Source organism: Nuphar pumila, chromosome 10 (genome assembly GCF_984573655.1).
Source record: "Nuphar pumila chromosome 10, dmNupPumi1.hap1.1, whole genome shotgun sequence".
Lineage (NCBI taxonomy): Eukaryota > Viridiplantae > Streptophyta > Magnoliopsida > Nymphaeales > Nymphaeaceae > Nuphar > Nuphar pumila.
The window spans coordinates 114,621,207-114,637,161 of record NC_143258.1 but is presented as its reverse complement, the minus strand read 5'-3'; the positions used below and the strand labels follow the sequence as shown (position 1 = coordinate 114,637,161).

Genomic DNA, 15,955 nt, shown 5'->3' with positions numbered 1-15,955 from the left:
GGAAAAGAAAAAAGGAAAAAAGAAGAAAAAGAAAAAGTCTACAATGCCCCATATTGGGCGAGTTTACAGAACTACCCCTTATCGGGTAGTGTATGATAAATATATTTATATATATATATAAATATATAGATTACATATATTTTAACACCCCCCTCACAGTCTCTCTCCCGACTCCCATCTCTCTGCTCTCTCCCCCCGACTCTCCCTCGTCGGCTCGCTGGAGACCCCATCCACCGCCGGCTACCACCTTCTTCCTTCTCTCTGCAGCGAAGGCACCGACGATGCTCGCACGCCGACAACCCTCCTTCTGGCGAGCTCCCTTTCGACGAGCATCTTCCGGCGACCCTAGGTACGCACCCACCTCTCCTCTTCTTTTCTTTTCCTTTCGCCTCCTTTTCTTCTTCTCCGTGAGGGGTCGACCGACAGGGGGGCAGAGCCCCCTGCCGTCGCCTCTCATCGGCAGGGGGTTTCCCCCCTGCTTCTCTCGTTAGGATCGACCGACAGGGGGGCTGAGCCCCCTGTCGTCGGCAGGGGGACTCCCCCTGCTTCTCTTTTTGGGATCGACCAACAAGGGGGCTGAGCCCCCTGTCGTCGCCTCTTGTCGCCAGGGGGACTCCTCCCTTGCCTTTCTCCCTAGGTCTATCAGGCGGGTGGTGCCGAGCACCCCTCCTCGCCTGTCTCCCTCTCTTTTTCTCGATTGGGTGGGCAGGGGTCGAGCCCCTGCCACCTCCCTGCACCCTCGTCTTCTTGTTCTCTCCTCCTTTTCAGTCGACAGCCCGGCAGGGGCGATGCCCCCTGTCGTCTGTGTCCGACTGGTTGTCAGGGGGCGATGCCCCCCACTGTCGCTTGTCGTTCATCGACTGGCAGGGGTTTCCAGCCCCTGCCCCTCTCTCTCTCTCTTTGTTACTTTTGGCCGGTAGGGGTTATGGCCCCTACCTATCGTCTTTTGGCAGGACGACAGGGGCATCGCCCCTGTCGCCTGAACCTTTTGGATCGACAGGGGCTACAACCCCTGCCTGTCGTTTCTGGTAGGTCGGCAGGGGCTGGAGCCCTGCCTGTCCTTTGTCGATAGGGGCGACGCCCTCTATCCCCTGCACCTGTTCTTCGGCAGCAAGGGTCAGTGGACCCTGCCTCGCTTTTCTTCAAGGTTGGCGGGGACCGTTGCCCCCTGCACCTTGTTCGTTTTCCGGTAGGGGGTTTCGCCCCTCTGCCTCGATCTTGCTGCCAGTCTCGTTTCCAGTAGGGGGCTGCGTCCCCTGTCCTGTTTCTTGTTGAGGCAGGTTCGGCAGGGAGCCTTTGCTCCCTCCCCTGCCTTTTCTGTCCTGGCAGGCAGGGAGCATGAGGTTCTTGCCTCTGTGGCTCTTTGTTTGCTGACAACAGCTCGACAGGGGCTCACAACCCCTGCCCCTGCTTCTTGCGCTGATAGCAGGTGCGCAGGGGCACAATGCTTCTGCCTCTGCTTCCTTTACGTCAGGACGACGACAGTGCCTTTGACCTTATATTTTTGATGTTAGTGTGCTAAGACTGTCACTTTTGCAGCTCGTACGACGGATCCCGTTCGCGCTCCGCCACTCGAGCCGTCAATTGTTTACAACCGCAGACGCAAGCAAGCTCGCAACTCTCCAAGGTAGGGGAAGATTGCACGAAAGACTTGGATAATTGAATTAAGTTTAATTAAACTAAAAACGATCATTAAATGAATATATATATATACAAATATATATATTTATACGAGTATGCACTTCACTCAAGGACGCGGTTTCGCGATCCTTGCCCTTTACCTTCTATCAGTCTTTACTTGCCGTCACGCATCGCGTCAAGATCTTGCGTTGCACTCCTGCTTACAGTTTTTACTTTCTGTCGCTCATCGTGTCGAGATCTTGCGTCGAGGTTTAGCGTTGCACTTCTGCTTACCGCGTATACCTTGCCATCGCGCTCTGCGCCTAGGCTCTTGCTTTTGCATATGTGTTGGTATTGCTCTGCGCCTTAGTGAGTCATAACCGGTGACAGTTGGCCGCGTAAGGCCTTGAGAGATGGGAATAGTTTAAGGTGGTTGAGGACAAGCGTTTATTGGAAGTAGTGAGGGCGACAAACGATGACCCGATAATGATTAGATGCAGAAACCCCGTTCTAGGAACAAAAACAAGCTAGTTGCGTGGTGGTCCATAGCCTACGATCAATTTAATCGTATGCTGCATTTGTCAGTTGCACTGCTTCCTTGCTTTGAACTGCTTGCACTGCTTACGCATTTCCACTGCTTACGCATTTCCACTACTTACCTGTTTAACTGCATATTTGTTTTTAACTGCTTAATCTGTTGAATTAAACATACTTAATTCAGTTTCCTATAGTCTTTCTTGTGCACCTACTAGTTTTTCGCGAAACTAACCCATTCTATGGGTACAAGTGATGATTAGGTACACCACAGGCGATGTCGCGATTGCAAGATGGCTTCAGGACTTCTTTTTCCTACTCTTAGCTCGCGTCCTGGACATTTTGGGTTTGTAACGGATTTTCCTTGGGATATCCGAATTTTTGTGAGTTTTGGTTCTTTTAGCTAACGTGCCCAAAGTTGTCGGCTTGCCTTATGAATTAACAAAGGAAAGGGTTTCTGCTGATTTTATAAACAAACTCTGAAGGAAAGAGATTTTCTCTAGTCTCTCGCCTGTTTTCTGAAAGGTTCGCAAGTTTGAAATTTTGGGGCGTTACAATTTGTGCCATGAATCCGTAAATGCATGACTGTGCAATTCTGAAGATATTTCATTATATGTCTTCCATTTACCTAAAGATACTTGGTTCATGCACAGTCTTATATATATACATATAAAATAATTTATTTTTTTTATGAGGTTCGGGCTGCTGACAGCCAGTCGAGGGGCATTCAGCTGACTGCCAGGCCCTGGCAGCACCTACATAGGCCCAGCCTGGGCCTGTGAAGGTTCTGCCAGACCCAGCCGAGTGACCTCGGCTGGGCTGGCAGGGTCCTGCCAGACCCAGCCTAGCCAAGAAGTTGGGCTGATGCAAGCCTGGCAGCCCCCTGCCAGGCTCAGCTGGGCCAGATCTGGCCAGACCTAGCCGACCAGGGTCGCCTGGGCCTGATCTGGACCCTAGCCGACCGGGTCGGCTGGGTGTTAACGCTTTCTTAAAAACATAAAATAAAATTTAAAGATATTTTTTTTAAAAGCTGACTTAGTGGGTGGTTTGGGCAGACCGGCCCAGACCTGGGCAGCACCTAAACATGTGCTGGCAGGCCTGTTTCCCAGGCCTTGTAGGCCCAGTCGATTAGGCAGCCGGGTGCCTTTCAAAAAAAAAATGTATAGGTAATACTGGGTGCTATACTATGTTTTTTTTAAAAAGAAAAGGAAAAAAAGTATCCTGATCATGTACAGTTGGTGCTCACGTGTAAGTAATGTCAACTGTTCAACATTGTTGGCACATTGAATGCATTGATATTATTTCAAATAGAAACAGTGCATTGACAGGTACATCTGCACTTGATAAAAAAAAAGAATATACACTGATGCTCACTTCAATGAGAAACAGTTCATGTGCATTAATGTGTATATGTTCATTTTAAAAAAAAAGGGAAGAGAAAGCACAAGAAGAAAGAGTAAAAAAAATAAAATATATATATATATATATATATATATATATATATATGTATGCTTTGAGATGTATCTAAAATCTTTCAAACAGAACTAAGTGTATGCAATTTGAGTTGAACACATGCCGAAAATGGGAATGCCTTATTTACATGTTCTAGCTTGACACATGTTTTAGTATTATGTTACTTCCATATTGTTATCAATGCATATGCAAACCTAGAGCGAATGGGTTCGGCTTTATCATAAGATTTTCAGATTTTGTTGTAAGCATGCATTTTGATTCTCATTTAGATTGTGAATGTAATTTTTCACTTGCCTTGATGAGATATGACCTAAGTAAAAAGTTAATATGAAGCGTGTTTTCAATGCTTGAGTATACATGAAATTTATGAGGGTTTTCAAGTATACGGTTGCATGAATGTTCACAGGTAGAAGTATGCATTGACGTGAATATGGTGCATTTAGTGAATGTATGCACTTATCATAAGTATATGAATTGCATAAAAGCATATGCATAAATGACCACACTTAATACACTTGCACATGGAATGACAAATACATGCATATGGATGTTATAACTTATATCCCATGCACATTTTTAATTGGTTAAATTGGTATATATGAATGTGCATTTGGAAAACATGTGACCTTATTACATGTGGTTATGGTTTTTGCATATGGTGCATCGATGATCAAAATGAATCATCGTGGGCCGGGTGGACCTCGAACTATGGTTTGCTCTTTTATTTATTTTAAATGCATCACAAAAATCACACTAAAATTTTGCACTGTATTGCACTGTTCTGCACTTTCCACGTGATGAGACTCGCATTTGGAAATGCAAATTTGTGATGGCTCTTGTTGGGGTAGACGCAAGTTGCTTTTGTTTGCATGTTGAATTGCAAATTAAAGAAATGAGATATTAATAATCTAATAAAAAATAAAAGAATAGTGTAATGTACTTTTTAAGATGTCTCGTCGGGAGTACGAGACTCTTAGAGATTTGTTTAGAGGATACAAAAACTCCGTGTGCTTTATTTGATTACCCCTGAACCCGATATTGAGGTTCCTTCTTCTGGCCACGGTTTTAGGGAGAGTCCGCCACTTTACCTAGGGGTGGTGTGTAGACACAACTGTTGTTTTGGTATACCAAGAAAAGTGACACTTGTAGATGAGTGGTCTCTGGTGTTCCCAACATTAGATGAGTGATCTAATGTTCCGAAGATTGTTTTGGTAGAGGGTTAAGTTTGGAACTCAGTAATAAAATATAATTTGTGTGCTAAGCTAGTTTGAAAACTTAACTTGACATCGGGGATTTTACCCGTTTGGTGTATCCGCGCACAACAAAAATTAAAAAGAGAAACTTAAATTGTGTGCATTTAATAGGGACATGCATATGAAAAGAAAGTTCTAATAAGTTGTAATAATTTACTCATGCATTGCACTGAAGCCATTCATATTCCTGCTATGCATTAGGTCATTCATGTTTACCTGTTCGCGTAACTCTTAAATGTTGGTGAATGGATACTGTTGTTCCCTAAAACATGTTAAATGATTATATTGCTTAAAATGTGATGTCTGTTTTTTATTAATGTTCTCTCATGCTTAATAATTGTTTCCTGTTGCATGAATGCTTAATTGAACTATGTAATTATCATAATTGTATTTCTCTAAATTATGACATGAAATCTTATCTGTATTCTTTGTGCTCATTTATTTCATTAGAGGAATTCGTACGCAGAATTTCTCGAATTTCTAACACCCTTACTTTTGTGGTTTTTGCAGCCGCAGGGGATCAGTGAAGCGATTAGTTTCTGGTAGAGCTATGAGTGTCACACTTTTGCTGGACAGTTCACAAAAGGACAACGTGAATTAGTTTTTTCTTTATTTACTTTTATGTCATTTAAATAACTTTGATATGTCTCTTGCAACTATTGTTTAAACACTCTTTCGTTAATAAATAATGAGTTGCTATGGTTTGGGATGATAAATGTAAGATCGCTTGTGGTGTGTTTGGTTATCCAATTGAGAGTGAAACTGTAAAGTCGGGTCTCTGAGAATATTTTTGCAATTGATTGAATTTTTTTTTCTGCATCTTTTAAGAGGTATGAGTTGGGGTCGGTACATATATAGTTTAGCTATGTAGTCTTTATTTATTCTGTTAAGTCTAAGTATTATCTTTTTTGTTATCATTTTCATAGGCTCAGCCTCTTGGTCTGCTTTATCCTCCAGTTATTCATTTAACAAAAACACTTCATCTAAGTTGTCTGATCATCTTCTCATCAAAAAGTTTTTATCTCATCTTTAGTGCATGATAAGGATCCCTAGTTTTCTTTTCTCCAAATTCCGCTGTATCATATTGTTTACTTTGTCTATATTTGCTTGGAATTAGTTACCATACTATTGCTGCTCATCTTTTGGATTCAAGGGAAACCTCAAAGAATCCTCTCATCATGCCTTCCTTTTCTTCAGCATCTTGATCTTGTTTTCAGTTTTCCTTTGTTATGATTGTGGTCATCTTCCTGCTTACTGTTTCAGATCAAAATGAGTTTTTCGCTAATAGACTACTTGATTTTCGCTTATGTCCAAATTAATCTTTTACAGGGTAAAAGTTGTACGAGATGGATCAACCTGATTAGCTGAATTGTGATACTGTAGATCTGTTATAGGTGGATTTTCTCAGTTCCATCATCTGTACATTGTCTTTAGGACCTCTCATATATGCTATATTTAGATGTGCCTTCATTTGTCTTTCAAAGTGCATGTGAGTTTTCTCTGAGATGTTCATTGTCTTTTCTTGTTGTGGTAGACTACCATAACAAATACTTTTGCTGACACGTGGCTTCTTGGTGAACTGTGGTTCTTGTTGTCATTTTCGTGGTGTGTGGTTTTGCTGTATGAATATTGATTATGCATGCATACATCTCTTTTGTTGCAGATTAGTCTTTAGATGAAGCAATTGATTTAATCATTACAAGAAGCTTTCTCTTCTTGTGTGTAATGATAATGACTTGCTTTCATCTTCCATCAGCAGGCAGGATCAGAGCATGCCCAACATATTAATTTATTGATTATGATTTTCTATTGTAACCCATGGAATGCCAATATTTACTAGGTTCCTGTGAATCACCATGTTCCAATATTGATATCAATGTCTAACTTCTGCAGATCCTTATATTGATATGATCATGGCAGATGGAATTTCTGCTCTTTGCAATGACTTGCAGGTAATTCTCTCTTTGCATGATCAAGTGGTAAGCTAGATCTTCTGTTGTTATTGGTGGATCTTTCTCAGTTGATTGGCATGAGATCTGTGAGCTGGTTAAATGTAGTGATCATTTTATATGGTACTGCATACATTGCTTCATACTTCAGAAACTTTGAGTTTTCTTCTTGCGTTGGAACAGACACTTCAGAACTTTTCATCTCAAATTTCTCCTCAGAGATGGTGCAAATCATTGTGCTATGTTTTTCATGGATACACCATTTTCCATGTGCTGCCAAAAAGTGTTGTTGAGGATGGAGTTGCCAAATTTTTTCTCTTTTGGATGCTGTTGAAATGTGGTGTTGGGATTGCCAACTCCATCTATGGTGCATTGTTTTGGCAACACCACTGCTCCCAAATGACAGATGGTATTGGGGAGACCACAACTCACTGCTCTCAAACAGAAGAGGGTGTTGGAGAAACTGCAATGCACCAATTAAAAGCTCCCTAAGAGAGAATGGATTGGGGTTAAAAACATTCACTTTTAAAGCTTCTGCCACCTGTTAGATCATTCATATTGCTGACTACGCAGGAGAGATGTCACTACAGGCACATATACGGGCTTATGTTGCTACATAAACATTACTTCATGACTCATGCCCTCGTGATGCACACATATGCTTTAACCTTTTGCAGCAAAAGCTTCTACAGGTTGTCCCATACAAGACTTGGTAAATGAGCACCGCAATGACCACATCCTTGTTGTGTGTGTGTCTGTGTCTGCAGGCAAGTGCACTCCAATAAAGATCTGTGCTAACACTATTTTCAGCCCTGAGGAAGCATCTGGCATCTAGACATGATTAATTTCCCACTGGACAACAGGGTTTCTTACCTGGTTGATCAGCCATGAAGGCTGTTATACTTGTGACATCTTGGTGAAGTTACATCCCATCCTCAAAGAGGCGCAGAAGCAGTTATTGGCAACATGTGACTGTTTTAGTGGATCTAACCAAAGGGTTGTCACAAAAAACTTGTTTTCAGAATATCATGATATATTGGAGAGATTTTCACAAAGAGATATCAAAAGCAATTTAAATATATTGAAAATATGGTTTTTTTAAATATTTTGAAGATATTGGGAAAATAGTGCTGTATTTTTAAATATTTAAATGATATTGAACCAAAATGTTGTCACTAATGTCACCGTTATTTTCAACATATCACCCTAGGAGCAATTTTCACAAAGTTCTTTCGAAATTTCAATATTTTGAGAATAGGGGATTTTTGAAGTATTATGAAGTTATTGGAAAAACAATACTATTTTAAAATATTTACTATTTAAGCAAAGTGTTCTTTTTGTCTCATTTTTTATAATTTTTTATGCTTTCCACTTTTTTAGTTTTTTTACATCAATATTATTTTAAAAATTCCATTTTCTTGTTCTTACTCTTTTTTAAGAATTGCTGAAATTTTTCAAAAAAAATATTTTTTCACTAGAGATTGCCCTGCGGAGAAACTATGTCACATGGACATGCCCAACAAGACACAAGGCACACCATTTTTGTGCAGTTTCCTTTCATGAATAGCCTATAAGGGGACATGACATGGGCGTAAATTGAAGTATCCATGTGACATAGCTAAGAAATTGGTGGAGCTAATATTGGTGATTATGAAGATAGGAATTCAATAATTTGCGGATAATCTGACCATCAAAAGTATGATAGTCTTACATGGTTCTTCAACTGGGTTTTGGAAATACTAGATCCAATTCGTGCCAATAAAAAAACTTTTGAAAAGAAAAATTGCATAACTTGAGGAGGAAATGCGGGAAAAACATGTTGCAGGTTCACCTTAGTCACAAGTGCATGATGCACTTGGCTAAAATCTTTCATCTTAGATCGTATGCTTTAGAGTTATTTGTTTTCTTTGACTACTGCTTGGGAGCCGTGTATGATAAGATGATTATATGATTACACATATGCGGGGAAGTATTTTGACTTTCTGCAAAGAAAAGAGAATACTCTGCAGTTGTCTTGATGGTTCATTTCTTTAATGGCATTTGCCAAACTTCAAAGCAAAGCTTATGATGCTTGTTTCAGCCACTAAGGTGTCACTTCTAACTTGCTTATCATATGAAAGGAGTTCAAGAAGACTAGATTTCAAGTTTATTTCATGAATATGAGATAGTATGCTTATACCATTCATTAGAAGATAAATAATTTAGGGCTATGTCACATGGATATATGGATGTGGGAACGGGACACAATGTGGATATGCGCTTGGTACAATATGATAATTCTCAGAAATTAGGACATGGGGACATGGTTGTATACACATATAGATGCATGTATTTATGTATATAAAACAACAATTCTAAATCACTAGGATTAGGAACATCAAATAGATTTGGGCTTGACTCTACTTCCTTGGTCTAGAAGTGTCATGTGTCATTCCCTTATTTGTTTTTTTTCCCCTTTTGCCTTAGGTTGAATATACTATTGCATTGTTTCTTGTTCTTGACTTACCAATAAAGTTGATACCCTAGTTGGGCTTGGGCTCGATCTCAGTCTATCTCTTTTTCTGTCATTCACTTCATGGCAGATAAAAGTTATAAACATTGTTGGGAGGTCGAACTGAGTGACATCTCATCCAATAATTGCATGTTTTAGTTCATGCAATGGCACAGTTTGTGATGCTGTGGTAAAGCATTTTCCTTTCTCCATAACCTCTCTTTAATCTGTATCTCTCTGTCACTGATTTTCAGAATACTGATGCAAACTCTCATTGGCTATTAACTAACGGATTTTGCATTTCTTATGGACATTCTTTGCTTTCTTAAAGTTATAAAACTGAGCGGCTGCTTGCCTGTGCCATTACTGAAGCTGAATAGCACTACTTCTGAAACACTGCTGAGCTTGTTTTACTTTCCTGGCTTCTAGTATTTGTAGATTGGTTTTCTCTTATAGCGGTGGGAATATGATACTTCATGAGATGAGTAAATTGTGGTGCACTGACAGTCTGACACTATACTTAGCTGACTTGGGGGCGCATTTCTCTTCTATTTCTTCTATGCAGCACCTCTTCTTTTTCATACTGGAATCTCACTATGTTACTGTCATGCACTCCTCTTGCTGAACTCTCCACGTTCTCTCATTTGATATTTTGATCTTGATTTAGTTGCTATTTATATAGTGTTTCAGTCTGTGATTTAGTGAAAGGTATTGTTCAATCCCTAAGTCACACGGACTCGGCTAAAAGGTGGACGCACCCGCGTCGACACGCCCTGACACGGGTGCGGCTTCGGACACGGGGCGGACATGGTAAACGAAGTGTCAGACTCGGTCAACGGACCGAGGCCAAGTCTGTCCACATTTTGGACTCTGTCAACTTTCACCGAGTATATTTTTGTCCATTTATTAAAATTAATTTTGGACTCGGTCAACTTTGACCGAGTCTATTTTTGTCCATTTATGATTGTTATATATATATATATTTATTGTTATATATATATTTTGTCAACTTTGACCAGTCAACTTATTGCTTTAAAATTTACAATCTTATTATATATATATATATATATATATATATATATATATATATATATATATATATATATATATATATATATATATATATATATATATATAGCCGTGTCCCCGTGTCCAAATTTTTTGAAATTGCTCCGCACCCGTACCCGTACCCACACCCGCACCCATGTGACATATCTAATGTTCTCTCTTCCTAGGTGACTTTCGCACTTGATTGTGGCAGGGCGTGGAAATAACTACACATGGTTATCTTGTTAACTTGACCTTTTTTTGCTGACACAACTTAAAGTGCTTGTGGTGGATCCAGATTCCTCAACTTTTTTCTTTCATTTTTTAGTATGAGAACGGTTTAACTAGAACATGCCAAAGCTAAGTAACCCTAGAAATGCAGATGGGCTTTCTGACATCCAAAATCACCTTATTGACATTCTTGGTTCTTGTCTAAATCTGATTATGAGGTGTTAACTTCAAAATTGCAATAATTTGATAAATGCAAAAGTTATAAATTGTGATACATGTCTGCAAATGCTTCTCATTTGGAGTCTGTGAGTGAATTATGAGGTCCTGGTGGGAGATAATGTGATCTAAAATTCATTATTCCAATTAGTTCATTTGCTATGCTTGAAGCACAACATTTAAGTCATAGGTTTTATCTGAATTTTTTATACTTATGCTTTTCCCTGGTGTTACCTTATTCTTTTCAATCCTGTTCTTCCTCTTTTCTTCTCATTAGTTTTTATCCTTATGCCTCTCAAATTTTTTTAACTGTAATTCATGGTTCTTTGCAGGTGGATCCTGGAGACATTGTCATGGTAAATGGATCATATTCATACTTATTGCTACCTTTTACTGAATTGCCATAATATGTTTGGGATAATGATTACATATCTCGACAATATATTGGCATTGAGACAGTATTAGCAATACAATTACTTGGAAATTTATAAATTAAAAGGAAATTTTTTAATAATCACCTACCTATTTGAAAATTTCCAAGCACACCTAGCTTTTTCATAATGTTCAAAATGCACCTAAACTTTTTTCTGTTAATTAAAAAAAGACTTCTGTTAAATTAACTGCGGTTTCTATTAATACATCTTGGGTTGCGTGCTATATTTACCCTTGAAATTTCCAAAAGTCTCTCTCTCTCTCTCTCTCGGCGGTGGCTGCATTGGGGAGAACTGAGAAGAGATCAGTGATGGGTGGAGGCAGGTAGATAAGTGGTGGATGATGGTGATAGTGGTGGTTTGCCAGTGGTAAAAGTGAGAAGAGGAATGATGAGCGGGGATGGGTGGATAGGCGGTAGTCCATGGAGGCAGTGTTTGGTGGTAGCAGTGGGAAGTGGGATAAAAGAGGGTGGCAGGAAGATGGGGAGTGGCGAGAGAACAGACATAAGGGAGTTGGTGGCGGTGGCTGTACAAGCATAGAGCATTCTTTGGGAAGGGTTGGATGGGCAGTGGCAGAAGAAGGGAGGTGTATGTATGCCATATCAGTGATGGTAATTGAAAAATGGGGATGAGAATGAGAAATCTTTTTTCTTTTCTTTTTCATTGTAAGGGTATAAAGGTAATTGTGGTAAAATTTGACAGCAGGATTAACAGAAGAGTGCCTCTGTTTTTTTTCTATTAACCAAGATAACATTAGGTGCATTTTTGGAAATTTGGAGAAGATAAGTGTGTTTTGTATTATTTTAGAAAATTAAGGTTCTTTTCTAAAAATTCGAAGATAGTTCTTGTGACAATGTTTAGAAAATCTCAACAAATTTTAAAAGAAAATAAAAAGTGAAAAATAGAAAAGTTTAGTTTTTTAAATGCATTCCACCGATAAATATTAGGGATGGATGTAGTAATATAGCAATAAATGAATGGATTTGAAAATTTTCATGAACTTAAAACTTTTTGCAAAGATTTTTATGATTTTTATCAAATTTTGAATGTGAAGCTCAATTTGTTACAAAAAATGGTGAATGATAGACATATAATAGACATACACACACATATTCAAAATAAAATTACCAAACTACCCTTCGTTGCTTTTCAAAATTTTGTTCTACTTTTGATTTTCTCTCAAAAAATAAATATACTGTATGCCTTTAAAAGTAACAATGTAAATTTCCAAACTGCCAAGTTGTAGGGTTAGATTGGTAATTTTTGTTAGCTTGTATGTATATATATTTCTATATATTTATGCTTTGTATGTACTCATATATATATATATATAATGATGTAATAGGTAAATACCCATTAAGGGTATTTTAGCCATTTCAGTCCTTGTAATAGGTTGTGCCCATTATGGCACATTAGTACTTTTATTTTATTTTTTTCTTTTTGTTTTTATAGGGACTATTTGGTTAAATACCAAATAGAGCTGTTTTTTTTTTGACTAGTCAACATAGAGTTGACTAGTCAATAAAGCTGTTGGAACCAACTATATTGAGACTGCCTCTTGTGTATAAATAGGGGTGAACCCCCTCTTGTGCTTTTATGCTTGTTCTCAAGCACTCTCTCAATAGATTCTTTATATTTTTTATGTTGTCTCTCTTGCCCATAAGTGACATTGTGTATGTGATTGTACTTACCCATAAGAGACATTTGTTTGTATTTGCCATATTTTATTATATGGTATCCGAGCTTTGGTGCTCTTGGGTTGTAACGTGTAGGTGAAGATAAAGAGGAGAATCATGAGATTGGTGGAGCTTTGGTTTGTTGGTTTGTTACCATGGGAAGTGCGCCATCAAACAAACTTCAACACGGAAGAAGATCCCTCTCCTTCTTCTTCTACTTCCTTTCTTTCTTCCTCTCTTTTCTTTTTTTTTTCTTTTCTTTCTGTTCCCTTCTTCCTTCTTTCTCTCTCTAGAAAACAAAATCTAGAGAGAGGGTGACGTCCCTTCTCGAGTTTCTCACCCATTTGTCTATGAAATAGAGTTCTTCTAATGTAGAACTCTATCTCTAACCTCCTTTTTCCTTTTTAACTATTTTTTTATCCATTTGATATTTTATTTTGTTTTACTATTTTACTTTAACCTCATTTGGGCTCTTCTAAAATCCCTACATATTAGGTAGCTGCCATGTCCAAAAGAAATTTCGGAATTAATTATTATTTTTAGAATTAATTAATTAATTATTTATAAAATAATAATTTTTTAGAAAGTTTCAGAGGGCGTCTCACCCCTCGGGAGTCTTTTTAACTTTGAATTCCATTCAATTTAACCTTTATATTTAATTTAAAACTTTAAATTGGTTGGAATTAGATTTTGGATCTGGATTTAGATCCAAGATCTAAATCCAATATTCATATGGATCACAAATTGGACCATATCCTAATTAATATGGGTCTTAGACTGGGTCCAGATCCATATCAACTTGGATCAAATGGATCAGATCAGATCAGATTCAATTCAGAACTGGTTACATCGAGGCGGGTCATTTTTGAAAAAATGTGATTTTCGGGCCAACCGTAGCCCGAATTCAGAAAAACAAAATATCAATGTTTTCATAATTTTGAGACACATCTAATGATATATTACTTGAATTTCGCCTAAATTTAACCTGAATTTTGCTTGATTTTAAAGGTCAAAAATAAAAAGTTTTACCAAATCTTAATTGACTCGTTTAAGTCTTGTCAATGGGTCCTTGGCCACACCCAAATCAGTTGACGCCACCTAAAATCGAAGATTTCTCTAGACTTTCAAAGTACTTAGTCAATTTTTCAGAAACCTCAGAATTTTAAAATGATAGAAAAACACACGATATATATATATATATATATATATATATATATATATATATATATATATATATATATATATATATATATATATATATATATATATATGGTTTCGACCTACAATCTCGGCCGTAGTTAACACCCATGGCTGAGTATATGTAACGACATACATATGCTTGTTGTAGGGCTGTATGCCGGTACATCTTGGCACGTTGCACACACAATCACTACAGGTTCCTACCTCAATTCAGATTGGAAGCACCTCGCTGTTCGGCTATGCACGCACGTAGGTCAATCAGCTCCCAGTTCGGCTGCTGTACTTTGGCAATCACAACACCCTCAAAAGTCAGCATCCTCTTTAGTTGAGGAGAACAAAAGAGAGAAGGGAAGAGAAGAGAGAGAGAGAGAGAGAGAGAGAGAGAGAGAGAGAGAGAGAGAGGTGGGGGGGGGGAATAAAAGGGGTCGGTTAATGGGATAAGCAAGGGTGTGGCGTGTGCGATCACAAATGCCAAAAACTCAAAAAATGTCAATTATAACAAATTAGCCCAAAATAGCAAATTACCCTATAAATCATTACCAAGAGCCAAATAACACACAAATACACTCCAATAATTTACAAACTCCATCAAAAATACATTTAAATATAACATATATATATATATATATAAATAGTGATTTAGAGCCCAAAATAGTTCTATAAATGCAAATTATACCCTGATTGGCTTGAATGAACAAATGAATATGTAATAAATAAATAAAAAAAATTCAAAAGCTAGAAACACATTTCTAATTTAAAGATAAAAAAATGAGTTATTTATTTATTAATAATCCTTAAAAATTACGGGTTTTACAAAACTAATGACAGTCGGCCAAAATAGAATCAGTTTAATATAGTCCATGATATGGTTTGACCAATCTGATTTTCAGTCAGAAAAGTGAACTTTCATAACAGTCCACATGTAAGTGTCAAAATTGATTTTTTTATGACATGAAATCGAGTCCAATCGCAGCTAGCAAAATAACTGGAACTCGGTTATGATAACAGTTCCCAAAACAAAGTATAGTCAGGTTTGATCAATACCCCAAAATCATGTGAAATCGGGTCTGATAAGCACCCAGAAATCATGTGAAATCGGGTCTGATCAGCACCCAGAAATCGCATATATACGAGTCTGACCAGCACCAAGAAATCACATATATGAGTCTGACCAGCACCCAACACAATGTATTTTCAGGTCTGATCAGACTCAAAAAATCGTATGAAATCGGGTCTGATTGGCACCCAGAATCTATGTGACATCGGGTCTGCTCAGTACCCAAAAATCGCATACCTTCGAGTCTGACCAACACCCAAAACAATGCATTTTCAGGTCTGATCAGACTCCAGAACATGTATTGTATCAAAAACATATTTCTATATATTAAAGATGACAGGATCTTATAACTAAATCAGATTCAATAACGTGAAAGAAAAGTTGTCTACAGCAGGTCATCAAGATAGTATATATTTAACAGAAACCCATGTTGATCACAGTCAACAAAATCAGCCTATAAACAAGTGTGATAACATCATAAAGAAAAAGATTTACATAAGGTTTGATCAGGCTACGCTCACACGACAATAGTGCCGGCCTGATCAGCCCCAATGAGAAATCAATTATGGGCAGATCGTCTGGCCTGATCAGTTTGACCATAAGACATACAGGGCAGACCTAGTCAGACTGCCATAATGATGGCATTGGCAAGTCCTGAGCAGGACCAAAACTGATTCCTAAACAAAAATACTGATATTCTTTTGGATAAGAATAAAAAAAATCAGCATATGCCCAAAATCAACATGACCAAATCTCTCTCTCTCTCTCTCTCTCTAT

General features: G+C 38.2%; 1 protein-coding gene across 1 annotated transcript in view; it reads left to right on the top strand.

Annotated features, from left to right (window-relative positions):
• LOC149827990 (uncharacterized) overlaps positions 1–15,955 on the top strand; it is a 74,662-nt gene that overhangs the window by 37,366 nt on the left and 21,341 nt on the right. The window contains exons 4-5 of the mRNA XM_090019784.1: positions 6,774–6,832; positions 11,147–11,170. Of these exons, the coding sequence (XP_089875910.1) occupies positions 6,774–6,832; positions 11,147–11,170 (83 nt within the window). The remainder of the gene's footprint in view (positions 1–6,773; positions 6,833–11,146; positions 11,171–15,955) is intronic.